This window comes from Paroedura picta, chromosome 4, assembly GCF_049243985.1.
Source record: "Paroedura picta isolate Pp20150507F chromosome 4, Ppicta_v3.0, whole genome shotgun sequence".
In the NCBI taxonomy this organism is placed as follows: domain Eukaryota; kingdom Metazoa; phylum Chordata; class Lepidosauria; order Squamata; family Gekkonidae; genus Paroedura; species Paroedura picta.
The window spans coordinates 3,207,319-3,234,369 of record NC_135372.1 but is presented as its reverse complement, the minus strand read 5'-3'; the positions used below and the strand labels follow the sequence as shown (position 1 = coordinate 3,234,369).

Below are 27,051 nucleotides of genomic sequence, written 5' to 3'. Positions count from 1 at the left end.
CACAGAAGATGGAACATCTGGGGGTCATTATAGACATGCAGCAGGGGGCACTGTTTACTACAGAGAAGAGGATTCAAAAGATAAAGGACCTAGCCATTCAGATCATCAACAACGTTTCCTTCCCTCTGATGTCCCTGGCGAGTCTGATGGGACTGTTCATTTCTTGCCTGGATACAGTCCAGTGGGGCAGACTTCATGCGAGAGAGCTTCAGATGTTCTTAAGACCGCACCACATGAGCATTGTCTACAAGAGACAGGTCATGCTACAGGTTCCGGTGAAGGTGAAAGACAGTCTCCTTTGGTGGACCTGCGAGGAGAATCTCTCCAAGGGAAAGCAATTTATCTTGCCACAGGAGACGGAGATTTTTACAGACGCGAGCTTACGAGGTTGGGGAGCCACTTCGGGGAGCCACCTGGTGCAAGGTGTATGGTCCTCAGGCGAGGCCCTATTGCCGATCAATGTGTTAGAGATGAGAGCAGTTTATCTGGCGTTGTCGAAGCTGAAAGGAACTCTGTTGAACAAGCCAGTAGTGGTGAGAATGGACATCATAGCCACGAGGGCGTACATAAATCACCAAGGGGGCTCTCGTTCGATCAAGATGCACATGGAAGCCTTGAGGGTTCTTCGTTTTGCAGAGCGATACCTCTTGTCCTTGAGGATGGAACATGTCAGAGGAGTGGAGAACTGTCAAGCGGACTGGCTGAGCAGGTCCACTCTTTCAGAAGCGGAATGGTCTCTAAAGAAATCGATTTTTCGCAGCATCATGCAAACGTTTGGGGTCCCAATAGTGGATCTTTTCGCGTCGCATCTGAATCACCAAGTTCCTCGTTTCTTCTCTCGCTACCTGCATCCGCAAGCGGAGGCGACAGATGCTCTAACATCTCCTTGGCCAGAGGGCCTTCTGTTCGCCTTTCCACCAGTACCAGTCATCCCGCGTCTTCTAAGAAGGATAAGGGCACACAGTGCAGACATGATCCTGGTGGCACCATTCTGGCCGAGAAGACCGTGGTTTTCCACCATTCTACAGTTGGCAGTCACAGACCCCTTTCATCTTCCTCTAGTACCAGATCTGCTACAACAGGGCCCTGTCTGGCATCCGGATCCCGGCTGGTTCCACTTAGCCGCTTGGAGGCTGAGAGGGAACGTTTCGTGAATATCCGATTGCGGATATAAGTCTAAAGTTCCGATTGCGGATATGTCTAAAGTTCCTTCGGATGAAGGTTCTGTTCCTGGTGGCAGTCACCTCAGCCAGAAGGATCGGAGAGCTGGGAGCTCTATCTTCCAATCCGAAGCTGTGCACCTTTCATAAGGAGAAAGTTACTCTCAGACTGGATCCAGCTTTTATTCCCAAAATCAATTCTACCTTTCACAGACTCCAGGAGATTCAATTGCCTACGTTCTTTCCAGACCCGAAGCATCGGTTGAAGAAGCTTTATCATACCTTAGATGTGAGAAGGGCTCTGAAAGCCTTCTTGATCAGAATGGCAGAATTCAGAAAGACGGAACTGATTTTCATTTCCATCACTGCCCCAAACAAGGGTAATAGTCTTCGATCAGTATGTGCCTGAAGGATTGCATCGTGGAGGCTTATAGAGCTGCAGGTGTCCAGGTTCCAGAGGGCATTGTGGCGCATTCGGTGCGCAGTGCTGCGACTACGGCTGCTTCTTTGAACCATATTCCAGTGGAAGAAATTTGTAAAGCCGCCACTTGGTCGTCGCTGTCTACTTTTACAAGGCATTACAAGATCGACAGATTTAGTTCAGCTGACGCAGTGTTCGGTACAGCTGTGCTCCAGGAGGTTATATCTTCGTGAGCAACTTCCCACCCTGAGGGACACTGCTCAGGGAGGTCCCAAGATGTCTTCCGCCTCTGGGGGAGAAAGACCAGTGGCCTTACCTGTGAGGGGTCCTTCTCCCCAAAGGTAAAGGAAGACATCTTCATCCCCCCCTAGAAGTTGCAAGTGATATGTGGTTCTCTTGTGTTGGCCTGGTAGCATGTTTTTGCTGTTCTGTTCCTTTCTCTGTTGTACCTTCCGTGTTTTAGGGTTTATGTTTGGTTGGGCGAAGTCCTGATAGTGATGGAAGTCTCGAACTGGAGAGGCACGCCCACTCAGAAGGCGGGGAAAGGAAAAAAGCGAGCCTGCCTCCCTGAACTAAGGACTGAAAACACCCAAGATGTCTTCCTTTACCTCTGGGGAGAAGGACCCCTCACAGGTAAGGCCACTGGTCTTTTTCCTTTGGGAAGAAGCAATCCAAAAAGTGTCTGCAAACCCCACCATTAGAATCTCTGGATTCGAGCATCAGACAGCAGTCTGGAAGAGGGCACAAACCCTCATGGTGCCCCGAAGCCTCATCCGTTCCTCTGGCCCACACTCCCAGTCTATCAGGGCTCTTGTCATGATAAAATGGGGGAGAGAGAACCACATACCTTTCGAGGAATGGTGGGATAAAAATGTTCTGTGGACCTGTAGCACAGAAATGGACAATGGAGCCTCAATGTCCAGACGCAATGAGTAGTTGAATAGCCTGTGAAGAGGGCAGGCTGCAGCCTCTATACCAGGGGTAGTCAAACTGTGGCCTTCCAGATGTCCATGGACTACAATTCCCATGAGCCCATGTCAGTGCTGTAGTTTGACTACCCCTGCTCTATACTCTGGGGAAACAGTCTCAGCCACTTGGGGGGGGGGGGATGTGGAGGCTCTGACCCATTGGGGCTGATGTCTCATTCCACTGCTTAGTGCAGTGGCTAAGAGCAGCGGCTTTTAATCTGACAACAGTTCTGATTCCCCCCTCCTCCACATGCAGCCAGCTGAGTGACCTTGTGCTAGTCAGAGTCCTGCTAATTCTGTTCCCCCAGAGCTGTAATACCAAGGCTCTCTCAGTCCCATCTACCTCACAGGGTGTCTGTTGCGGGAAAGGGAAGGCGACTGGAAGCCGCTTTGAGCCTCCTTCGGGTAGAAAAAAGTGGCATAAAGGAACCAACTCTTCTTCTTCAGTAATCTCAGGGCTCTCTCAGCCTCCCCTCCCTCACAGGGTGTCTGTTGTGGGGAGAGGAAAGTGAAGGTGACTGGAAGCCACTCTGAGACTCCTTCGGGTAGAGAAAAGCGGCATATAAGAACCAACTCCTTCCTCCTCCTGCTCTACCCACCCAATGTCGTGTAGCGGTTAAGAGCAGCAGGCTCCAAATTAGAGAACTGGGTTTGATTCCCTGCTTCTTCACGTGCAGCCAGCTGTTTGACCTTGGGCCAGTCACAGTCCTCTATTTTGGGTAGAGAAAAACGGCATATAAGATCCAACTTTTCTTCTCTCAGAGCTCTCTCGCTCCCAAGGTGTTTGTTGCAGGGAGAGGAAGGGAAAAGGTGATTGGAAGCTACTTTGGCACTCCCTCAGGTAGTGAAAAGCAGGGTATTAAAAAACAGCTCTTCTTCTTCTTCTATACCTCCTGCCCCATCCAAAGCCCTGATATTTCAGGGAGTCCAAAGACTCCCAGCAGCCCTTTTCTGTATCCACCTCACCCTCTTCCCAACATTTTGGAAGCTGCTGGATTGTCTTCTGACTCACAAAACCTTGTGTCGGAATAAGTGGTCTTTAAGATGCTGCTGGATTTCTGCTTTATTTTGCTACAAGAGACAAACAAAACTGACCCCTCTGAAGCTCCCAGGAAGAAGGTAAAGCCACACTCATAGGTAGGAGAAAAGAGGAACAAGGTCAAGCAGTTGTAGTAGATCTTCCAGATCATTACACATTTTTGCAATATTCATTGTCAGGGGATCTTCTCTGGCTCCTGTTTTGAACAACTGGAGCTCCCAGCAACAGGGCAAGAGCTAGACAGACACGGCAGAATTTGGCCACACAGAAACTCCCTTCCCTTGCAGTGCCGCTCTCCTCTGATCAGCAGGACACCAAGGATGGCTTTTATGACATTTTGGCTGCCGGCTTTTATTGAAAGTGCAGAGAATGGGCAAAACGAAGAATGCATGAAGTCAGAACTGTGGGTTGCAAGTATTTTTTGTCTCCTCATGGAAGCTGCTTTGATTTAAAAATGGGGTTGCAGACCAGACAGAGGCCATCCCTCCCTCGCATGGTGAGACAAGAGGCAGAACTGAACTGAGAAACCCGAGGGAAAAAAACAGTTTATTTACAATCATGAACAATGGATCTTCACACCATTGGTCAGTCTCGGTTTAATTTCTGTTGGGGGTCACCACAACATGAGGAACTGAATTAAAGTGTTGTGGCATTAGGAAGGTGGAGAACCACTGGCTGATAGGCTTCCCAGAGGCATCTGGCACGCTGCTGGGGGAGACGGGATATTGGACTGGATGGACCTGTGACCTAATTCCGCAGGGCTCTTCAGATGTTCTCTGCAGGAGAGATGCAGTACCAAATTCATGGCACAAGCTTGCGTGCATGAATCCCTCAAAATCCCATGAACCGCTAAGGGCAGTGTTACAAAAATTCAGCCCACACTAAGGATTGAGTCTCTTTAATCATCTATTACGCACCAAAACAAACCAGGAGCCTCCAGGCCTGAAATGTTTCCATGCTGGATCACACCTCCAGCCGTTACCGTGCCAAGCGGCACCAACGTCAACCTTGAGCGACCCCCAGTTTGTTCACAAGTACGGTTCGTCCTTGGACAGCTCCAGTTTCCGAGGCATGGGGCCAGGGATCACCGGTTGTTTCTCGGCTACTGCCACCGCAGATTCCAGCCTGGGCAAAGTGAGAGGAAATGAAAAATTCGGCAGAAACATATTATACAACATCTCCCTGTACTCCCTACCCATGAAAAACCAAGACCAAACTGCACTGAGGCTCCCCCCCACGCTAATTAACTGAATCCTTAAATGCAATAGAGCATTAGGGACACAATAGAGTGTCAGGATTGTAGAATCTCTGTCATAAATTAGCCTGAGTTCCTCCATGTCAGTTATATTGCTTGATTGGGCCTGGCGCCTGCTTGCCCTGGCCTTGTAGTTTGTAAGCTATAAAGTAGAGTAGTGATGTTATGTTAACCTTATCTTGTTGTGGGCTCACAGGGTTGTTGTCACCTCTCTCAAGGCTGGGAGAATGGAATCCTGTTGTTTTAACACACATGTCTTTTCTCTCCTACCCCCCTCCTTGGGAACTGTCAAGTTTTGGGCGGGAGAAATGTATTGATAAGCTGGGGCAAATCTGGCCTCTGGTCAGATTTGACTTTCAGTCCAATGCGTATAGTGCTAATCAATAAAACTCTTTTCTTTTGAATAAGTTTTGTTGTGAGTTTCCTGTGCGTCTGACATCAAGTCAAATCTCACAACTCCTTTCACCTGCGAAAATGCAGGGCGAGGGACATACTTTTTCTGAGCAGGGAGAGGGCCTGGATTGGGACCTTTCCCAGGGCGACGGTGCCAGTGCAGGGCCGTACAGCTCGGGCATGCTGAGGGCAATCTCGGGGACAACCCCGGGGCCCGAGGAATTTTTGGAACGACACGTCACCCAGCGTAGGCGATTGTCGAGGTACGACCGCCCTACCGGGGACGAAGTGTGGCCGGAGCACCTGGCACTGCCTAGCTACGGACTGGAGCCTGTGGGTGAGACGCAGGACTTGCAGTACAAGCTGGACAGGGTGACCAACTGGCTGCAGGACCTTTCGGGTCGGTTGGATCCGGAGGAGAAACGCCGGACACAACGCCTGTTGAAGGAAGTGCTCGGTGGTGGTGCACACGATACCAGCGGGCGCAGAGCGAGCGGTGGGCTTGCCCTGCGGGAGCACGGCATGGCGGACACACAAGCAGCAGCGGATGCTGAAGCGGTGGCCAGAGCCAGAGCGCAGCTGGAGATCGAGGCGGAGGCTGCGGCGCGGGCGAGAGCGCAGAGGGAAAGGGAAAACGAAGACGAGGAGCGAGAGGACGCGGGTGGCACTGGTGGCGACGGAGCCGGAGGCGACGGCGCGGACGGAGACGCTGAGGCAGCGGCGGCGGCAGCAGCGGCGGCGGCGGCGGCGGCGGACGTTGCGGGAGCCGAGGCGGCAGCAGCTGCTGCGGCGCGAGAAGCAGCGGCGGCGGCCGCGCGGGCAGCAGAGGCGGCGAGGGTGGCAGATCGAGCGAGAGTGGCGGCGGGACGAGGACGGGGCATCGGCCGGGGTGCAAGGCCCCTGGTCCCAGCTCCGGCGCCAGCGGAATGGGGCCCAGGGCGCCTACCCCCCCACCTCCGTGGAGTGGAGATGCGGAGCACCTATAAATTCAAGGCTAAGTTTTCGGGGAACCCCGCAGAATTTCCTACGTTCCTGGTGCATCTCCAGGCCTACATGATGGACATGGGTTTTACGTTCCATGACGACGCCGAGCGGGTGCGTTTTGTGGGGCAGGCCCTAGAAGGCAAGGCTGCCAAATGGTTCCTGGACTTGTACCGTTATCATCCCCAAGCCATCCGTAATTTCAACCACTTCCTGCGAGCCATGCGCCAGATGTATGTGGAGCCGTTCGAACGGGAGACTGCAGAGAAGAAACTCAGGGCTCACCGGCAAGGAAAATTGTCAGTGGTTGAGTATGCCAGGGAATTTAAGGAGCTGGCGTCTTCGGTGCCTGACTGGACCGAACCCCAACGCGTGCTGGCGTTTGTGGGGGGCCTCGATCCCACTCTGGCCGACAAATGCCTCCTTTTGGAAGACCCGCTTACCGTCGACGGGTGGGTCCAATTGGCTGGAGAGATGGAAAATCGATTGGAGCGGGCCTCGATGATTCAGGTCTTAGCGGGTAAAACTGTGGCGAAGACTTCCACCCCGGCGAAAGTCAAGCCCCGTGCGAAGCTGGAGCCGACGGAGCGCACCCGGCGCATGGCGAAAGGGTTGTGCTTGGGTTGCGGCCAAGCGGGGCATTTTCTCGCACAATGCCCGTCGAAAGCGGGATCGACACCGAGAGCCGTGAATAGCCCCCCAACGAAAGCTCAGCCCACCAAGAAAGCCGCTCCGAAGAAAAGTGCCAAGTCCCTGCTGGTGCCTGTGGCTGCCGTACCGGCAGTGGACGACTCGGAGGAAAGTAGCGAGCCGGAGGAGGAGGACCAAGCAGAGGCGCAGTCGGGAAACGAGGACGGTCTGCTGTAAAGGCGCCCCGCCAGCAGGCCGCCAACAGGGGCAAACGCGCGGTGAGTGATTCCCCCTTGCTGCTCTTACCTGCCAATCTCTCCAACCCCAAGTCGGGGAAAACAGTGGGTGTCCGATGTATCGTGGACTCGGGGTGCACTCAATCATTAGTGAGCCCAGCGCTGGCCGAGACTTTGGGGGTGGGAAAGGTGCCGCTGAAAGAACCCTTGCCAATCACCCAATTAGATGGGAAATGTGCCCCCGGAGGGGAAGCCACGGCAAAAACGCGCCCAATGGACTTGGACATAAAAAAACATTGGGAGCAAATCCAACCTTTGGTAGCCCCTCACTCTGCCTTCCCTTGCGTGTTGGGGTTGGATTGGCTGAAGGAACATGACCCCCTAGTGAAATGGAAAGAAGGTACTGTGGAGTTCACCTCGCCCGCTTGCGAGCAGCACGCGCGGGCGCGGAGTCCCCCGAGCTCGGGGGTTGTGGCCGCATTGGGATCCGGGGGGGCAGCGCTTCCTCCCGAGTATCGGGACTTTGCTGATGTGTTCGCGGAGGTGGAGTGCAACCAACTTCCTCCCCATCGTAAAACTGACTGTGCAATTGAATTGAAGAAGGGGGAACCCCTCCCCAAAGCCAAGCTTTACTCCATGAGCCCGCGGGAAATGGCGGAGCTCAGGGAATTTTTGGATAAAAACTTGGCGAGGGGCTTTATTAGACCAGCCACATCGTCCTTGGCGGCCCCGGTCCTCTTTGTGAAAAAGAAAGACGGTTCACTGCGCTTGTGCACCGACTACCGGGGTTTGAACGCAGTCTCCACATGCAACGCCTACCCGCTCCCCCTGATAAAGGACTTATTAGGCCACTTGGGGAAGGCGCGAATCTTCACGAAACTGGATTTAAGGGAGGCCTATTACCGGGTCCGAATAAAGAAGGGACACGAATATTTGACAGCCTTTAACACTCCTCTGGGGCAGTTTGAGTACACCGTAATGCCGTTCGGCCTCGCCGGCGCTCCGGGCGTGTTCATGAATATGATTAATGAAATTATGCATGATTTATTGTACCAAGGGGTGTTGGTTTATATTGATGATATTCTTGTGTATTCAGAAAATGTTGAGAGTCATGCTAACCTGGTCCGTGAGGTGCTCCGCCGCTTGCGGGAGCACCAGTTGTTTGCCAAACTGTCAAAATGCGAGTTCCACCAAGATGCGGTGGAGTTTCTGGGCTTCCGGGTCTCCCAGGCTGGGATTGAAATGGACCCGGGCAAAGTGCGGGACCTGTTGGCGTGGGAACCCCCCCGTACTAGGAGGCAATTACAAAGTTTCTTGGGGTTCGCTAATTTTTATAGAACCTTTATCCCCAATTTTGCCAAAGTGGCGTTGCCTCTTACTGATTTGTTGAAAACCAAACAAGGGGGAAAGACAGCTAACCGTCCGGGGGCGCCTCTCCATTGGACTCCCCCATGCCAGGACGCGTTTGACAGACTGAAATTGTTGTTTACGTCCGAACCGGTGCTGGCCCATGCTGACCCAACTAGGCAATTCACCGTGCAAGTAGATTCCTCGGACGTGGCAATGGGGGCCGTGATCCTCCAAGAGGGGGAGGATGGGAAGTTGCACCCGCTGGCCTATCTTTCAAAGAAATTTTCTGGGGCAGAACGGAACTGGGCCATTTGGGAGAAGGAAGCGGCTGCAGTCAAATTGGCTCTTTCCACTTGGAGGCATTGGTTAGAGGGGTCCGCAGTGCCATTTGTGGTCTGGACGGATCATAAAAACCTCCAGGCGCTCAAGCAGCCCCGCTCGCTTTCGGCAAAACAGATGAGATGGGCGGAGTTTTTCGCTCGTTTTAACTTCTCCCTTAAACATCTACCCGGCAAAATGAACTTTCTGGCAGACGCCCTGTCGCGCCTGCCCCAGTACAACAGCAAACGAGACCCATTGGTGGATACAGTTTTTACCCCCGCCCAACTGGGGATGGCCGCGGTGACGCGCAGCCACACGAAATCTGTAACGCCCATTCCAGGGGGTTGGGTCCAGAAGGAGTTGTCACAGGACTCGGAATTTTACTCCCTCCGCCCCGATCTGACTGAGAAGGGGGGGCTCTTTTTCAAAGGCGAGAGGCTTTTTGTCCCGGCTGCGGCCAGGGGAGAGGTTTTAAAACTTTGTCACGATGCGAAAACAGCTGGACATTTTGGGTTTGTGAAAACTCTGCACCTGGTCAGGAGACAGTATTGGTGGCCCTCTCTGCGCAAGGATGTGGAAAAGTATGTGCAGGGGTGCCCCATTTGTGTCGCCTCAAAACCTGCTGGGGGGAAGAAAAAAGGGCTGTTGCAGCCCCAGCCCACCCCCTCTCGGCCTTGGACGGATGTCACTATGGATTTTATTACGGACTTACCTCCCAGTCAAGGGAAAACCGTCATTTGGGTGGTAGTGGACGCTTTTTCAAAGCAGGCTCATTTTATCCCGTGCACGGCCTTGCCTACTGCAGCCAAATTGGCTTCAATGTTTATAAACCACGTGGTACGTCTGCACGGGATCCCGACACGTGTTCTGACGGATCGGGGCCCCCAGTTCGTTGCCAAGTTCTGGCGGGAGCTCCTGAAGCTGTTAGGCATAGAACAAGCCCTCACCTCAGGCTATCACCCCGAGTCTAATGGCCAGACCGAGAGAGTCAACCAGATCTTGGAGCAATATTTGCGCTGCTTTATCAATCATCAGCAAGATGACTGGGTTTCCTTACTGCCACTCGCTGAATTTGCCTATAACAATGGGGCCCACGCCTCAACGGGGGTATCCCCCTTCAAGGTGGTGTATGGGACTGATTTAGTGGCAGCACCCACTTGGGAACTTAGCTCCACCGAAGCCCCTGACATTAATAAGTGGGCTGCAACCATCAGTGCAGGATGGCCGGAGATAGTTGCCAGCCTCAAAGGGGCGAAACAGGCCTATAAAGCCCAGGCAGATAAAAAACGGGTACCTGCACCAGAATGGAAAGTGGGAGATCTGGCCTATTTGTCCACAAAGAATTTGCGGTGTCAACAAAAATCCAAGAAGCTTGGCCCAAAATATGTGGGCCCATTTAAAGTGGTTAAACTAATAAATGCTGTAACTGTGGAACTTGCTTTACCAAAGACTTATAGGAATGTGCATCCGGTTTTTCATTCCAGCCTGCTGCGGAGAGCTCCCGTCCCGGATGAATGGCACCCTCCTCCAGCTACGCCGGTGCCGATATACATCGACAAAGACACCCACTATGAAGTTAACCAAATTTTAGACTCTCGTATGCATAAGGGTCGCCTCCAGTATTTGGTCGATTGGAAAGATTTTCCCTCTGGGGACAAGGAGTGGGTTGAGGCTGGGAATGTGAAGGCGCCCCGCCTTCTCCGGGCTTTCCATCGAGCATTCCCTGATTGTCCTCGCCCGGTGGATGCCGGCTAGGTGGGGGAGTGAGTTAGTTTTAATGCGGAGGGATGTCAGGATTGTAGAATCTCTGTCATAAATTAGCCTGAGTTCCTCCATGTCAGTTATATTGCTTGATTGGGCCTGGCGCCTGCTTGCCCTGGCCTTGTAGTTTGTAAGCTATAAAGTAGAGTAGTGATGTTATGTTAACCTTATCTTGTTGTGGGCTCACAGGGTTGTTGTCACCTCTCTCAAGGCTGGGAGAATGGAATCCTGTTGTTTTAACACACATGTCTTTTCTCTCCTACCCCCCTCCTTGGGAACTGTCAAGTTTTGGGCGGGAGAAATGTATTGATAAGCTGGGGCAAATCTGGCCTCTGGTCAGATTTGACTTTCAGTCCAATGCGTATAGTGCTAATCAATAAAACTCTTTTCTTTTGAATAAGTTTTGTTGTGAGTTTCCTGTGCGTCTGACATAGAGAAAGTCAGACATTTTTTCTCTAAATGGGGTTTTTATTTTTATATCTTGGAAAAAATATATAAACTACAATACTAAAGAAAGAAAAATGTGGTATATAGATATACAAAGAACAGACTTCTGGTTTTCTCCATGACAAATATAAGTTACAAACTTACCACTTATTTTGCCATTATAAAAGAAAAAAGCTAATTTTTCCCATCCTATAAATCTTTAAGAAACCTTTTCCCTATCCTATAAATGCTGGTTTTATGACCGTGGGCATATGGTGAGTGGGTGGGCAGGAAGGGATGTGCCAGTGCTTGTCTCTTGTTGCCCTTCCTTGCATCCCCAGGGAATTGCTGATCACCACTGTGGGATAAGTGAATTTCCTCTAGGCCAGGCTGGATTCTGGAGATTTTTTATTGGGGGGATGACTTGGGCATGGAATTGGGGTCACTGTGGGCGGGCAGGTAGTTGTGAATTCCTGCATTGTGCAGGAGGTTGGACTAGATGACCCTGAAGGTCCCTTCCAACTCTATCATTCTATGAAATCTTTAAGAAGCTCTCTTTTTTCCTGTCCTATAAATCTTTTTTTCTTAATCATCTAAACCACAAATCATCAGCTCATATTCTTTCCTTTTCATATAAAAATTGTATTTATATTTCGATGTATAGGTCATCACTCTCCTCACTGTCTCAGGGCAGCTTACACTATCAGGTAAAAACCAGTACAGTAAATTTCAGGTTTCATATACATTAAAACAATCTATGTACCTTGCTCCTACCATCTGTGCCTGGCAGGTGGGGACCCTAGGGGGAAGTGACCATATCCTCATAGAATTCCTTTTGAGATGGGGAGCCAAGGAAGCTTGTAGCCAGACGCAGATGTTGGATTTTCATAGGGAAAACTTTATTAAACTCAGAAAAATGATGAGTGTCATACCATGGACGAGAATGCTGAAAGGGAAGGGAGCATGTGAAGGGTGGGCGCTACTCAAACAAGAGCTATTGCATGCTCAATCAATGACTATCCCAGAAAGACAAAAACACTGCAGGAGCTCTAAGAAGCCTATTTGGATGAACAGAGAACTTCAAGAGGAACTAAGAAAGGAAAGGAAAATGTTCAGGAAATGGAGGGAAGGACAGAGCTCTAAAGAAGAGTACCTACAGGTTAATAGGCACTGTAGATCAATCATTAGAAAGGCCAAAGCTGAGAGTGAGCTAAGATTGGCCAGGGAAGCCCATTGTAACAAGAAAAGATTTTTCAGTTATGTAAGGAGCAAACGTAAAGTAAAGGAGGCAATAGGCCAACTGTTGGGTGCGGATGGACAAACTCTAATGGAAGATGCAGAGAAAGCAGAAAGGCTTAGTACCTATTTTACATCTGTTTTTTCCTGCAGATCAAAGGGTTTAGGCACATCTAGAGATGGCAGTAGCCAAAGGATAGTGTCTGGGTGGAAGGTTAACATGGATAGAGAGGTTGTTGAGAGGCATTTAGCTGCACTGGATGAGTTAAAATCCCCTGGGCCGGATGAAATGCACCCGAGAGTACTCAAAGAACTTTCCAGAGAACTTGCACAGCCCTTGTCCATCATCTTCGGAACCTCTTTAAGGACTGGAGATGTCCCGGAGGACTGGAAGAGAGCAAACGTTATTCCGATCTTCAAAAAAGGGAGGAAGGATGACCCGGGAAACTACAGATCAGTGAATCTGACCTCTGTTGTGGGGAAGATAATGGAGAAGATATTAAAGGGAGCGATCTGCAAACATCTGGAGGACAATTTGGTGATCCAAGGAAGTCAGCATGGATTTGTCTCCAACAGGTCCTGCCAGACCAACCTAGTTTCCTTTTTTGACCAAGTAACAGGTTTGCTGGATCGTGGAAATTTGGTTGATGTCGTTTACTTGGATTTTAGCAAAGCTTTTGATAGATGAGGGGGTGGTGGGACAGAGTTTTACGAGATCTGAACACAATGGAAAAATGGGCAAATGAGAACAAGATGCAATTTAATAAAGATAAGTGTAAAGTTCTGCATCTGGGTCAGAAAAATGAAAAGCATGCCTACTGGATGGGGGATACGCCTCTAGGTAACACTGTGTGTGAACGAGACCTTGGGGTACTTGTGGAGTGTAAACTAAACATGAGCAGGCAGTGTGATGCAGCGGTAAAAAAGGCGAATGCCATTTTGGGCTTTATCAACAGGGGCATCACATCAAAATCACAAGATGTCATTGTCCCATTGTATACGGCACTGGTCAGACCACACCAGGAGTACTGTGTGCAGTTCTGGAGGCCTCACTTCAAGAAGGACGTCGATAAAATTGAAAGGGTACAGAGGAGAGCGACGAAGATGATCTGGGGCCAAGGGACCAAGCCCTATGAAGATGGGTTGAGGGACTTGGGAACATTCAACCTGGAGAAAAGGAGGTTGAGAGGGGACATGATAGCCCTCTTTAAGTATTTGAAAGGTTGTCATTTGGAAGAGGGCAGGATGCTTTTCCCATTGGCTGCAGAGGAAAGGACACGCAGTAATGGGTTTAAACTACAAGTACAACGATATAGGCTAGATATCAGGAAAAACAGTTTCACAGTCAGAGTAGTTCAGCAGTGGAATAGGCTGCCTAAGGAGGTGGTGAGCTCCCCCTCACTGGCAGTCTTCAAGCAAAGGTTGGATACACACTTTTCTTGGATGCTTTAGGATGCTCTGGGCTACTCCTGCACTGAGTTGGGTTGGACTAGATGGCCTGTATGGCCCCTTCCAACTCTATGATTCTATGATTCTAAGTAAGGTGGACAGCATTTAGCCAAAAACAACAGAGGAGTAATTGGGGGCGGGGGGGGGGGGGGTATCTAGGGGCTCAAGCTTTGATGGTAATGGTGATCCTTGGCTTCAACCAAACGCCTGTTGGCCCTTGCAAGCCCTCCCAAACTTGGGAAGTTCTGTCAAAGCTTGTACTTCAACCGGCAACTCATTCCACCAAGCTGGATGTTTCTAGTTTCTGATAAATGCAGATATTGTATTTTCTCTAATGAAAGAAGTAAGTTTGTCCATCTCTGCAAGTTCCCTCATCTTCACCAACTCATCTATTGTGGGTAATACCAAGTCAGACCTTTTGAATTTGTGTTTCTTCCCTCTTTACCTAGAAAGAACCGTTGCCAACAGAAGAAGGAGATACTGCAAGTGGGACGGGGGAAAGTTCTGGCAAACCCTTACCCCTCTCTAGTTTTGATCAACTTTGTACCCATCCCCCCACAGCTGTTTTCAAATCTGGAGGGAAACCAAAAACATGCTATCTTTACAATTCCTTAGAGGGGGGGCAACAGGTCAAAATTTGAAAGCCTGAATCGTTGAAAAACTAGAGCTGCTTAAAGGGTTTTTTTTGTCCACTGACCGCTCTCAATAAAAACAAACCCGCTGTCCTAAGAAAACTGCTCAGGAAACTGACCACCAGTCAGCACAAGAAAGGCGGCTTCCTGACGTCTTTCAGATCAAACAATGAGGGGTGTCTTTGTTTCATCTCCCGGAGTGGGTGGCTGCAGGAAATTACCTGGCCGCCTGGTCTCCCGGGGCCAAAGTTTTCTGCGATGAGACGATGATGATTGGAGGGGAAGTTTCCCGGCGCCCATCCCGAGTACAATAATAATTGTTGGCGAACTTGTGGCTGGGGCCAACAGGAAGTGCTGGAGGGGGCTGAGTCCTAGAGAACAGGAAGTTTAAGAAGGTCACAACACAGAAACTAGAAGTGTGTGTGTGGGGGGGGGGTGGACCAGGAAGGGAGCACATGTGTCATCATTCTGACCAGATACTGCTGGATGGTTAGATTCCCTTCAGTTGTCTTGATTCTATACAGGTCATGCAGAAGGTCACCTCTGTACTATTTAAACTGAAATACTTCCTGCTGTTGAACAAGGATGAACCTAGTAAATTGGCTGCCATAAGCTATGGCAGGGGTAGTCAACCAGTGGTCCTCCAGATGTTCATGGACTACAATTCCCATGAGCCCCTGCCAGCATTTTCTGTAGTCCATGAACATCTGGGGGCCCACAGGTTGACTACGCTTGAGCTATGGCACTGGTCAGTGGTGTATCTGGTTTTTAAAAGGAATGAGAGAAATTCATTGGAGAAGAGGTCTTTTGAGGGCTATGAGCCATGTTCATTTATTTAATTAGATTTTTACACTGCCCTTCCATACGGCTAAATGAAACTTCTTAATTCAGAATACCATTTACAGGCTGGAACAGTACAGGATGGAGCTGCTTAACTACTGTAAGCTTGGGTGCTATCCAGGAGGGATAGTTTCTTTGTTGCAAGTGAGGTTATAACTGTATTAGTTCAGTCCATTAGATCAAGCACCACAATGCTCTGTAGCCCTACAGATCTGTAAATGCAGTGCTTATGGTCATGCAACCGGTTTTAACTGATTAAAGGAAGTACCAGAGTGTGTGAAGGAGCCCAGAGAGTTCAAAAGCTCACATACGTATCTGCAAGCATGCCAACTTAATCTTTCCCAGAGACAGAAACAAGCTCTATATCCTCAAAACTGCCCATTGAAAGTTTTGGATATCATGATGGATTAGAACACTGATAAATCCATAGAAATTATCCTATGGGATCAGACTTGAGTTGGTAGCTAGGGATGCCAGCTCTAGTTTGGGAAATATTCAGAAATTTGGGGGATGGAGCTGGAGGAGGCTGAGGTTTGGAGAAGAGAATGACTTCAAGGGGGTACATAATGCCATAGAGTCAACTTTCCAGAATGGTCATTTTCTCCAGGGGAACTGAACTCTGTAATCAGTTGTAATCCCAGAAGATCTCCAGCCAACACCTGGAGGTTGGCAAACTTATTGGTACATCCTAATATCACCATCACCTTTCATGATAGGCAATAATACTTTTGGAAAGCATGCCAAGAGAGTATAAAGGCAATTAATACTCAGAAGCATGTTTTCCCCCAAAATGGAGTTCCCTCTTTCATTATTATGTTATTACTAGGAAAAGAGCCCATTGTAAACCAAATACAATGGGCGCTAGAATGTGGGGGGCAGAGGGAGGGACAGGGCAGCGCTCGGGAAGGAAGGGCACCTTATTCTGGAGGCGTCGTCGAGGGCAGGCGGAGGCGCCGGGGTGTCCTCGGCTCCTCGGTGTGTCCGCGGTGGCCATGTTGAATTGCAGGCGGGTCTTTGGCAGATCCGACTGCCGGGGGCTCGCTCGGACGGCAGCCTGACGCGGTGAGAGGCGCTTTGCACCTCTCGCCACGTCAGGCTGCCATGCAGGGTGCCCCCAGCAGCCGCGCTCTACGCGGCTGCCGGGACTCCCTTGCGGGTGGCCTGACGCGTTGGAGGCGCTTTGCGCCTCCAACGCGCCAGGCCAGCGGCAAAGGGAGCAATTGCAGTTGCTGGGGTTGGGAATCTGAGGGACCAATCGGCAGGCGCTGCGCGCCTGCCTATTGGTCCCTCCGACTGTCTGTCCGGAGGAAGGGTCCAATCCGGACCCTTCCTCATCACGGACACATCCCGCCCTAGAACCCCTTAGCCTTTTATTTAGTCCATGGCGCCCGCGGCGCCACGGGCGGTTTAAAGATGATGACAATAGCTCTTTCCTCCCTCATGAGTTTCTTTAAGCCTCCTCCAAATTCATCCAAGCCAATCCTCTATTTCACGCAAAGGACACAGGAGCCAGCTTTTGAGAAGCCAGCTGTTGATGCTCAAGGAACTTACCGCTTAGAGATCTCTGTGTAGCGTAGCTGCAGTTTGGCTTGCAAGTTTCGCTGTTTAAAGGAAACAAAAAGACGGACAGACAAGACAGGCTCAGGCCAAGGCTGCAACCTCCAGGCAATTGAGTCCACAACAAAGCTGAAAAAACAAACTGATAAAAGGGTACCTCTGCCAGTGAACCCACTGAGAATATGGCTGGAACCTACAAGGGTAGATTAGTATTTTCCAATAACCCTGAAATGCCTCTGTGGGATAGGTTTGCAATACTTACTCTGGTTTCCTGCTATTATCATGGGGAACACTACGAGAACCCAGAAGGCTGCCTCACTCCATACTTCCAGAGGTAGAATGTGGATAATTCAGCTCATGGTGCTGTGCTGTCCACCAGTTTTGCATCTTCCAAAAATAAATTATTTATATGGACAGAAGAAATTGTGCAGTAGGTCTACTAGCCTTAATTTTAGCTTTCCATGGGCAAAAAGAGGCATTTCTTTAAAAGCCATGCCTGGTTGTAATGAAATACGAAATGAACGGAACAACAAAACCAAAACAAACTCCTTTGAACAGAGCACCACCCTGTCCCTGACACCAGGGGTAGTTAACCTGTGGTCCTCCAGATGTTCATGGACTACAATTCCCACGAGCCCCTGCCAGTAAACACTGGCAGGGGCTCATGGGAATTGTAGTCCATGAACACAGACCGAACCATTTGAAGATGGGTTGAGGGACTTGGGAACATTCAGCCTGGAAAAAAGGAGGTTGAGAGGGGACATGATAGCCCTCTTTAAGTATTTGAAAGGGTGTCACTTGGAGGAGGGCAGGATGCTGTTTCCGTTGGCTGCAGAGGACCTCTCCTCTCCACGCAGTAATGGGTTTAAACTACAAGTACAACGATATAGGCTAGATATCAGGAAAAAATGTTCACAGTCAGAGTAGTTCAGCAGTGGAATAGGCTGCCTAAGGAGGTGGTGAGCTCCCCCTCACTGGCAGTCTTCAAGCAAAGGTTGGATACACACTTTTCTTGGATGCTTTAGGATGCTTAGGGCTAATCCTGCGTTGAGCAGGGGGTTGGACTAGATGGCCTGCATGGCCCCTTCCCACTCTAGGATTCTATGGGTCTAGTTCAGCAGTGGAATAGGCTGCCTAAGGAGGTGGGGAGCTCCCCCTCACTGGAAGTCTTCAAGCAAAGGTTGGATACACACTTTTCATGGATGCTTTAGGATGCTTTGGGCTGATCCTGTGTTGAACAGGGGCTTGGATTAGATGGCCTGTATGGCCCCTTCCCACTCTGGGATTCTATGAACATCTGGAAGACCACAGGTTAACTACCCCTGCCCGACACCATCTGAAGGGACTACAACTCCCAGAAGCCTTTGCAAGGCGAGGCTTGCGAAATGGAGCCCCTCGGGTGCTTGGCGACCAAGTTGCGTGGCCTATCCTTGCAAAGAATTTCTGGGAGGGGAGCCTGGCGCAGCCCGCCGGTCTCGGGTCTTACCCCCGCCATCCAGTTGCGAATCCGCTGGATGATATTCGTGGCGCTCGCCATCTTGGCTTCGAATTGTCAAGGGCAGAAGAGACCGCGGGGGATGCTGGGAAGAATGGAAGGACGCGGCTGCGCGCGAGGCATGCTGGGAAGAAGGCTCCCCAAGGGATAGAGGCGGGGCATCAGAGCGCCAGGAGTGCTGAGAGAAAAAGGAGGCCTAGAGTCGCGCGGAGCATGCTGGGAAGATACTTTTCTGTCGGGTTCGTCGTTGCGCGGCATGACGAGAGTCCCTCGTATCGCGCAGGGGTTGCTGGGAACGCGAGAAAACGGGCGGGGACGGCCCTCTAAAATAATACGTTGGGTCCCCATTGAAGGAAAACTGATAACCGATAATGCTATTCAACACTATTGTCTAACAAACTGAGGGAAACAATCCCAGTTAGGCCCTCAGAAATAAACAAAGAGAATTCACGATATTTGTTGAAGGATGCCGGGAAAAGTGGCCATTCGCACAGGGGCTGCCGGGAAGTCTCGCGAGAGCTTCTCAGGCGCGTCTATATAAGTCGCGGCTCCGCGCCACGTGACCTCTTTAGTCGCCGCCGCCGCCATGGACACGAGCCGCGTGCAGCCCATCAAGCTGGCCCGCGTGACCAAAGTGCTCGGCCGGACGGGCTCCCAGGGCCAGTGCACGCAGGTGAGCCGCGGGGAGGTCGGACGCGGGGCTCCCAGTCGCCTGCCCTTTCTCCCCCCCCCCCCACAACAGACACCCCGGCGAGGTAGGCAGGGCGGGGAGGTCTGAGAGAACTGTCACTGGCCTAAGGTCAGTCAGCAAACATACTGAGGCTCCAGTCGCCTGCCTTTTCTCCCCCCCCCCCCAACAGACGCCCCAGCGAGGTAGGCAGGGCGGGGAGCTCTGAGAGAAATGTCACTGGCCTAAGGTCAGCCAGCGTTCAGCTTACATTCGCATTCCTTTTTCCTCCCTACAATAGACACCCTTGTGAGGTAGGCAGGGCTTGGAGGTCTGAGAGAACTGGGACTGCCGGAGGTCAGACAGCATGCCTAGTGAGTCTCAGAGCGGCTTCCAGTCATCTTCCCTTCCTCTTCCTACAACAGACCCCTGCTTTTTCATATCTTGAGGACTCTCAGAGCAGCTTACAATCACTTACCCCTCTTCTCTCCATGACAGATACTTTGTGAGATAGATTCTGGTAGGTCGCCGTGTTGGTATGAAATAGTAGAACAAAGTTTGAGTCTGAAGAGGGGTAAAATCTGAGTTCAAAGTGACCTTTATGACCAACAAAGCTTTATTCAAGGTGTTTTGTGTGCATGCATGCTTCCTCATACAATGGAACAGGAATCATAAGGGTATAAATATAAGAGTAAATTAGTAAACAGCATAAGGACAAATATGCAGCATGGTAATGAAGATAGTTCCTTGCTAAAATAACAAAATCAGTCCTTTGGGTTCAGTTGTCATTCACAGAAACACAGGGGTAATAAAAATGCTTATGTTAGAGATTAATGGCAGGTTCTTTCCCAGTTGCAGAAAGAAGTAATAAAAGAGGCTTGTTGCTAGTCCCATCTGTCTCCACCCAAGCATGGAAGCATCCCTGCAAGTGACAGGTCCTGTGTTTGTTCTCCTGTCTGAAGACCAGAGAGTTAGATTCTAAATTACAGACATACTTACATCATATTATAGTCCCATTGTCCTAAATGAAATGAAGAGGGGATTGTAAGGAATATAGATATGAGTTGAATAAGGTTAGCATATGTAGTGAATTAAGAAACCAATATCCCTGTTGAGTCCTGGAGATTCTGTTGTTTTGAGTGTTGTAATTTGCATCTCCACAACCTCCCTTTCCAGTCTATTCTTGACGTTTCTTTGCAATCAAACAGCTACTTTGAGGTCCCTCATTGAATGTCCTGAAAGGTTGAAGTGTTCCCTTACAGGTTTCTCAGTCCTGTGATTTTTTGATGTCAGACTTGTGTCCATGTATTTTATGGTGGAGGGTTTGATCTATTTCCCGTATCCCATTGCATATGCCTAACCCCATTCAACTCTTTATATTCCTTACAATCCCCTCCAATCTTCATTATCTTGCTGCATATTTGTCGTGATGCTCTTTACTAATTTACTCTCTCCTTATATTTATGATGATTCCTGTTCCATTGTTAGAGGAAGTGTGCATGCACATGAAAGGTCACACCTTGAATAAAACTTTGTTGGTCATAAAGGTCACTTTGAACTCAGATTTTACCCTGCGAGGTAGGGGGAGATGAGAGAGGTCTGAGAGAGACTTGAAGCAGTTTTCAACAATAGTCTCCCCTTCTCCATTTTGTAGTGTGATGGTTAAAAGAGGCTCTGACCTGGTTTGATTCCCCACTCCTCCTCCACCTGCACCAGCTGGGTGATCTTGGGCCAGTCACAGTTCTCTTAGAACTCTCTCAGGCCTACTTACCTCACAGGGTGGGTGTTGTGTGGTGAGGAAGGGAAAGATGTTTGTATGCCCCTCGGGGATTCCTTTGGGTAGTGAAAAGCGGGGTATTAAAAAAGCTTTCTTCTAATGGCAACCCTGTGAAATGGATTTGGCTAATTGACTGAATGGCCTAAGCTAACCTGATCTCATTAGAGCTTGGAAACTAAGTAGGGATGGCCCTGGTTGCTACTTGGATGGGACAGCACTGAGGCAGACAGTGGCAAAACTCTTCAGAGCATCTTTTGCCTTGAAAATCCTATGGAACTGCCTTATGGCAGCTAACTTGACAGTCCTTTCCACCACCATCACCACCAAATGACTAGCCAAAGCTCTTCCAGCTAGTCTCTATACTGCAGTTGAGGATTTGAACTTGAATCTCCTAGTATGATTCTAACCCCTATCAGTCTGTCTCAGCAGGAAATAAAAAACTGAGGTCTCTCTCTCTCTCTCTAAATGTGAGCTACTCTTGAATTGTAGGTGATTACGGGCATAGTAGCTTCTTGTACCCGTTGTGGCACTTCTGTTGAGGACTCTGTTCACTCCCCTTACGTGCAGGATGCTTGCATCTATGGACACATTGAACTTGGAGGGAACATGCTGGAGGAGGCCCTGAGATTAAAGCCACCCACTCCTTGTGGATTGCTCCCTGGCCCTGTCAGTCTTCAGCCTCATCTCCCTTGCAGAGCAGTACTTTAGAAGTAGGTTTTCCTGTTTCCCGCAGAAAAAATCCAGCTGCAAAAGCACATTGGAAGTCAATGATGCTCTGTCCATTTGGGCTGGCACCTACCTCCACCTGTACTGTTTATGAGGTGGTGCACAGAAGTGCAAGGGAGAAAATACCAAGCAATTACGGCTTTTGTGAGTTTCAAAAAGGACCCCCGATCATGTCATCCATTGACCATGTAGACCAGTGTCCTGGTTTCACTGGTGCTCCAGTGCAGGGGTAGTCAACCTGTGGTCCTCCAGATGTCCATGGACTACAATTCCCATGAGCCCCTGCCAGCAAATGCTGGCAGGGGTTCATGGGAATTGCAGTCCATGAACATCTGGAGGACCACAGGTTGACTACCCCTGATCTAGTGCTTCTCTGTGCGATCTAGTTATCTGCAGTGCTTCCTCTGACCATGGAAATTCTAAGTATCCTGATTTTGATGCATCCCCTCTTGCATTTTGGTCATGTAACCAGTCCTGCTAGATCAGTGTTTCGTGTAACCCTGGGGTTTCTTGATGGGCCTGTAAGGCTTTCCCGAATGGGTGGGAGATAATTAATTTTAATATATTTTTTAAATTTGTTAAACGTTCATTGGATGATAGGACCATATATGGTCATGTTGACCCACCCTCCCTCTCAAAATGGCCAAGGATGAGCCTGGAGGGGTGGGAAGGGGAGGGGCCCCAGGTGGGCATGTACACAGCTCTCCTTCCCAACCATATTTTGCACGAACACCCCAGTTCTGGTGTTTCTCTCGGGTTTCTCAAATGTAAAAAAGTTGAGAAAGGTTAAGCTACATGAACATCTATGTTCCACTTATGGCCACTCACTTTCCCCGCAGAATATTAATTTACAGAAATGCTAACAGTTTACTTCTGTATATCAGTGATGAGTTCAGTGAAACTGGCAAATTTATCCCAGTGCCAGAGTGTCCTGTATAGTAAATTGGATTAGTGTGATTGAAATGGTTCACAGGAACTATAATGAAAAACACAATTTATTTCTGCCACAACCTTCCTTAATAGTGCTTCCGAAATTAGAGCCTTCTTAAATACACACCGGCCAAGACTAGTATTACATACGTGTGTGTGTACATAATAAGAGTATCCCTCTGTGGATTTCAGGTTTTAACAAAAACATAGAGAGGCTACAGTCTGCCTTCCTCCGGCAGATTTTGAGAACTCCAAATTGCGTCCCTTACTCCTCTTTATGTCTTGAAACTGGACACAATCTTCTCGAAACTAAGGCCTGGATTTTCACCTTTAAATATTGGCTAAAACATTCATTTTAAGGTTCAATCAGATAGTCTATTGGCCTGTTTACTGAGAGACACTTTTAAATTTAAATAGTTCTCTACCATCCTGACTACACTCCAACAAATTGGCATTGACTACGATTACATCTTATCTCTGAATGAATCCTCCATTATGTACCAGATCAAACAAAGGCTACTTGATCAGGAATTTCAAAAAATCCATCCCACTGTGCCAGCAATCTGCTCTCCCTGTGCGCTTGGTCTCCCAAGTGAAGCACGGGATAATGCCGGCTTATTTCCATAACTTGGCAAATCCCCTCCATCGCAGAGCGTTTTCGCTTGCTCGGCTTAACGCCTTTCCATCTAAAGTATTACAAGGGAGATTTGCCAAGATCCCCTTCGAAAACAGACTATGCACCTGTGAATCAAGTTCTCCTGACACCATCCAACATATCCTACTGGATTGTCCCTTGTTCACTGAACAGAGAAGGCATATCATACCTCTCATACCAAAACGGAGAAACCATTCAAGAGACCTGATTTGCCAATTTTTACTGAGTGATAAGGATGCTGACATCACTTTTATTACGGCTGAATTTCTGTCCTCAGTTTTTAAATTTAAACTGTCTGATGTATCCTGACTAACTTTGTTTATCCTGCTTATCTGCTTTATGCCAATAAAGGTATTGTATTGTATTGTAATAAGAGTATGTGATAGATGCGTTTTACGCTTTCACTTTATGGTGTAAAATCTCTGCCTAGGATTTGAAATAAGCCCACAATTATCTCTTTCTTATTAGTATATTCCCTTTGAGTAAACTGATTTTGAGTATAAAAATGCTTCTGGGTGTGGGAAAGGGAACCAAGTAAATCTCAATGTGTGATTTTCTGCATAGCTAAGCCAAAAGATTTCTGGCTTTAAAAATGCCACCTGATCTTTCTAATCAGCCATATGTGAACCAAGAAGGTACTTTAGTCTGTTATTCGTTGCAGTGTAATAAAGTTCTATATGTTGTATTGAGGGGCAGACCAAATGCTCCCTGAACTTACTGTGGGGATAGGGCGATATATGGGCAGCTGTGTCTTCATTCACCCCCTAAATGCAACGCCCTCCTTGTAACCCAGACTGCACTTCATGTTTTGGAAAGGGAATGGTATGAAGGTCCTGTATGGAACTTTTACATGCCACTCTTTTATCATGTTGAAAGCTGCATACCACCTGGGTCCTTGCCCTTCTTGACTGCACAAGCAGGCAGCTGGGTGACCTCATTCATTCATTCATTCATCTATCTTGTATACCACCACTCTCAGACCTGCCGGCTCGTGGCAGTTGGCAAGCCTAGTCACAGGCCTCTTAGAGCTCTCTCAGCCCCACCTACCTCACAGGGTGTCTTTTGTAGGGAAAAGGGAAGGGAAGGGAAAAGAATATTTGTAAGCTGCGTTGGAACTCCTTCGGGTAAAAGGAGGCTATGAAAAAACAGCTCTCCTCTCCTCTGCCAGCTAACTGCACCATAACAAGAGTGAAGGCGGGTAACACTCTACACATGCTTAAGGGAAAACGTCATTCAAGCTTCAAAAGTACTCCTAATGCAGCTCCAGCACAGACATCCCATACTAGTGGGGTGAGAACTGGGATTCATGCTACCCTTCCTTTTCCTCCTTGTGCAGGTCCGGGTGGAATTCATGGATGACACCAGCCGCTCCATCATCCGCAACGTGAAGGGCCCAGTCCGGGAAGGAGACGTGCTCACACTGCTGGAATCGGAACGAGAGGCTCGCCGCTTGCGCTGATCTGACCCTGCTTGCCATGTCCTCCACCCCCTGTAAGTGTGTAGCTGGCCTCCCACTCCTCTGCTGAGAACTCTGTCCCTCGGCATTTATTGTCCCTCAGAGGTGCAGCAGCCTTAAGAACACCAGTTAAGCTTCCATTTTCACATTTTCCATTTTTTTTACTCTGCAGGTGGCATCCAACTCCTTGAGTGTGACCTGTTGTGCCTTCTGGCTGCAGACCTCTGTCTTGGTGACACTGAATAAAATTTCTATGCCCCTCCCATTGCTTTTGTGCTGTCATTGGTGGTTTTTCAAGAATCAGTGGCAGGCAGATATTAGGCGGGAGGTGGAGGCAGCCTGCGGGAGGTGTGGACTGGTGTGTTTACAGAACCTCTTACTGGATCCCCTATCCTGCAGTTCCCTGACCTTGACCCCCCAACATCAACCCCATGCTTTTCCAGATCCCGACTGATGCGTGGCATGCAAGGCCTGTTTCATTTCCTTTGTTTCTCAAGTCAGACTCGTTTTATTTATCTAGTACTTACTCTAGTACTTCTAAAACTCAGGACTCAAGTGTGGTTTACAAACCTTCACAGCATAGGAAATCTGGGTATAATCAGCTGGAATTGTCATATATCGAAAACATATCTTGGGGAATGTTTTCCCGAATGGATGGGAGATTCGGTCACATTCCTATTACACTACAAAGTTCAAAACTTCAGCAAAAGAAACCAAACCCCAGCCCACCCACAGAGGCAGTTCCTTCTATTCTTCAGCTCCCACAAGAACTTAATGGGCCCATTCAGCTGGTACCTTGTCCAGGCTCTTGTGTCCATTTAACTTCCCTGCTTTAAAAAACTCAGTGTAGGCTGTTACCAACACCCACCCACCTCATGTTTTCTGTGCTGGAGGTGTATCTTAAGCCACTGTAAAATAGTTTAGTGGGACCTCAAGGGTGACTAGCATGGACTAACTGGTGTCTTCTGCAGTAATGTTGGGATGTGTTTAGCAGTGCTGGGATGGGGGAAGGGTTAGGCATTTCTAAGCTGGTTGACGTACTGTCTGGTCGTAACTCCAGCCCTAGAAGAGAAAAATCAGCAGTTGCTTTATTTTACAGAAAGTTGGCAGTTCTTAATTTCCCCCCATTTCACAACTCTCCTGCTCGATTTTGTTTTTGGGTTCTGTCAAGTCGTTTCTGACTCCACGGCGACTAATTTGTCAAGTCGGAACGATAAACTTTTAAAAATACAGATATAGGTAAAATCCTCACGGACTTCCCTGGACAAGTCCGGTTTGAAGACATGCCAAAACCACCCGTGTACATGTTTTCTTCTGTACCATTTTTGCTGTCAAGGTGAGCCTAAAGGAAGGGGAGCTGCCATTCCCTGGGGGTCCTCCAGCCAGGGCCTAGCCTTCCCTGCTTAGCTTAATCCGTTCTGGTTAGGGTGCTGTAAAAATAGCTCCCTGGTGAGACTTCTTGGAATACTGAGCCCTTTCTTTTTCCGTATCCTGCAGCATCTCAGCAGACAGACAATTCTTTTTTAAAATTTATTTTGGCAAGAAGATAACATTTTGATAGCATTTATTAAAACGAAACAAGTGTTGTGCACAAAACACCCGAGCTGAATAAAAGCCACACTGCAGCAAAACGGGCTGTGGGTGAGAAACGGGGTCCTTCATTTCTGAAGGGAGGAGCCTGCCTGTCCTTTCCTGTGGCACGAATGCTGCTAGTAGCAGAAGGGGCGGGGAAGGCTGAGTGACCTCCCTCCTCCTGGGAGATTGGGGTGGGGGAGCAGAAAGCTATCATACATACAAGGGAGGGCAGAGCTCTTTCCACAGTGTAGTACAGGCACATCTCGGGTTCTCTCTCAGGTGGGATGTGGACCTCTCGAGTTCTGCTAAGGAATTAATTCACCAAAGTGTTAACCTTAAGGCATTTTGCACTGGGGTGGAAATTATGCTAGGGTACCTTGGAAAACTAATGAACTCTTCAGAGGTTTTTTTGTGAACTTTTGTGGGTGGGGAGGGGGGAAGTCTGTCAAGTTCCAGCCAATTCCTGGTGGGGTTTTCAAGGCAGGAGACATTTAGGGTTGGTTTACCATTGCTTGCCTCCAGGTCACAAGCCTGAGATTCTTAAATCTGGTCCCTTAAGTTGCACAAGGTAGACCCACACGCACACACACATGGCTACACACACACACGCAGGATGACAACAGTTGGAGAGGAATGGCTTGCTGTTTCATTGGGTTGGGCCCTCCCGTGCCGTCCAGGGTCCTACTGCTGCCTTCTAGAGCTCTTCTTGCCATTCTGATCCTGCGGAGAGAGAAAACAGCTGCTGAAACAACCTTCCCAATTGCACTCTGGCCAAAGCTTTTGCCTGCCCTAGAGGTCCGCCCTGGCAGAAAGAGTACTTGGCTTCCCTCTCTTTCCTTGGCCCAGAATAAGGACAGAATGAAAGCAGAGCACGCAAGGGGACCGGCTTTTCCTCCCCCTGAGCCAGGGGTCCAAAGAAACCCATGCTACGGCTGCAGGAATCTGGTCAGGATTAACATGGCTACAAATTTAAGAAGAAGAGTTGGTTTTCATACCCAACTTTTCACTGCCCAAAGGAGTCTCAAAGTGGCTTTCGATCACCTTCCCCACAAGAGACACCCTGGGAGGTAGGTGGGGCTGAGAAAATTCTAAGAGAACTGTGATAGCCCGCAGGT

The 27,051-nt window shown here is 49.1% G+C and overlaps 3 protein-coding genes across 4 annotated transcripts in view; 1 reads left to right on the top strand and 2 right to left on the bottom strand.

Annotated features, from left to right (window-relative positions):
- Positions 1 to 4,470: 4,470 nt before the first annotated feature.
- Positions 4,471 to 18,311, bottom strand: NDUFA7 (NADH:ubiquinone oxidoreductase subunit A7). The gene is made up of 4 exons (XM_077331565.1): positions 18,142 to 18,311; positions 16,650 to 16,699; positions 14,480 to 14,629; positions 4,471 to 4,713 (listed from the first exon to the last, which is right to left on the bottom strand). Exons 1-4 carry the CDS (start codon positions 18,190 to 18,192, stop codon positions 4,617 to 4,619), a joined length of 348 nt encoding a protein of 115 aa, XP_077187680.1. The 5' UTR covers positions 18,193 to 18,311; the 3' UTR covers positions 4,471 to 4,616.
- Positions 18,312 to 18,647: 336 nt separating this feature from the next.
- Positions 18,648 to 24,626, top strand: RPS28 (ribosomal protein S28). The gene is made up of 3 exons (XM_077331566.1): positions 18,648 to 18,823; positions 24,242 to 24,396; positions 24,534 to 24,626. Exons 1-2 carry the CDS (start codon positions 18,737 to 18,739, stop codon positions 24,362 to 24,364), a joined length of 210 nt encoding a protein of 69 aa, XP_077187681.1. The 5' UTR covers positions 18,648 to 18,736; the 3' UTR covers positions 24,365 to 24,396; positions 24,534 to 24,626.
- Positions 24,627 to 25,877: 1,251 nt separating this feature from the next.
- Positions 25,878 to 27,051, bottom strand: part of KANK3 (KN motif and ankyrin repeat domains 3) — a 41,798-nt gene continuing 40,624 nt past the window's right edge. For both annotated transcript variants that reach the window (XM_077331562.1, XM_077331563.1), the window contains exon 11: positions 25,878 to 26,656. In XM_077331562.1, the coding sequence (XP_077187677.1) occupies positions 26,618 to 26,656 (39 nt within the window). In that variant the 3' untranslated portion in view covers positions 25,878 to 26,617. The remainder of the gene's footprint in view (positions 26,657 to 27,051) is intronic.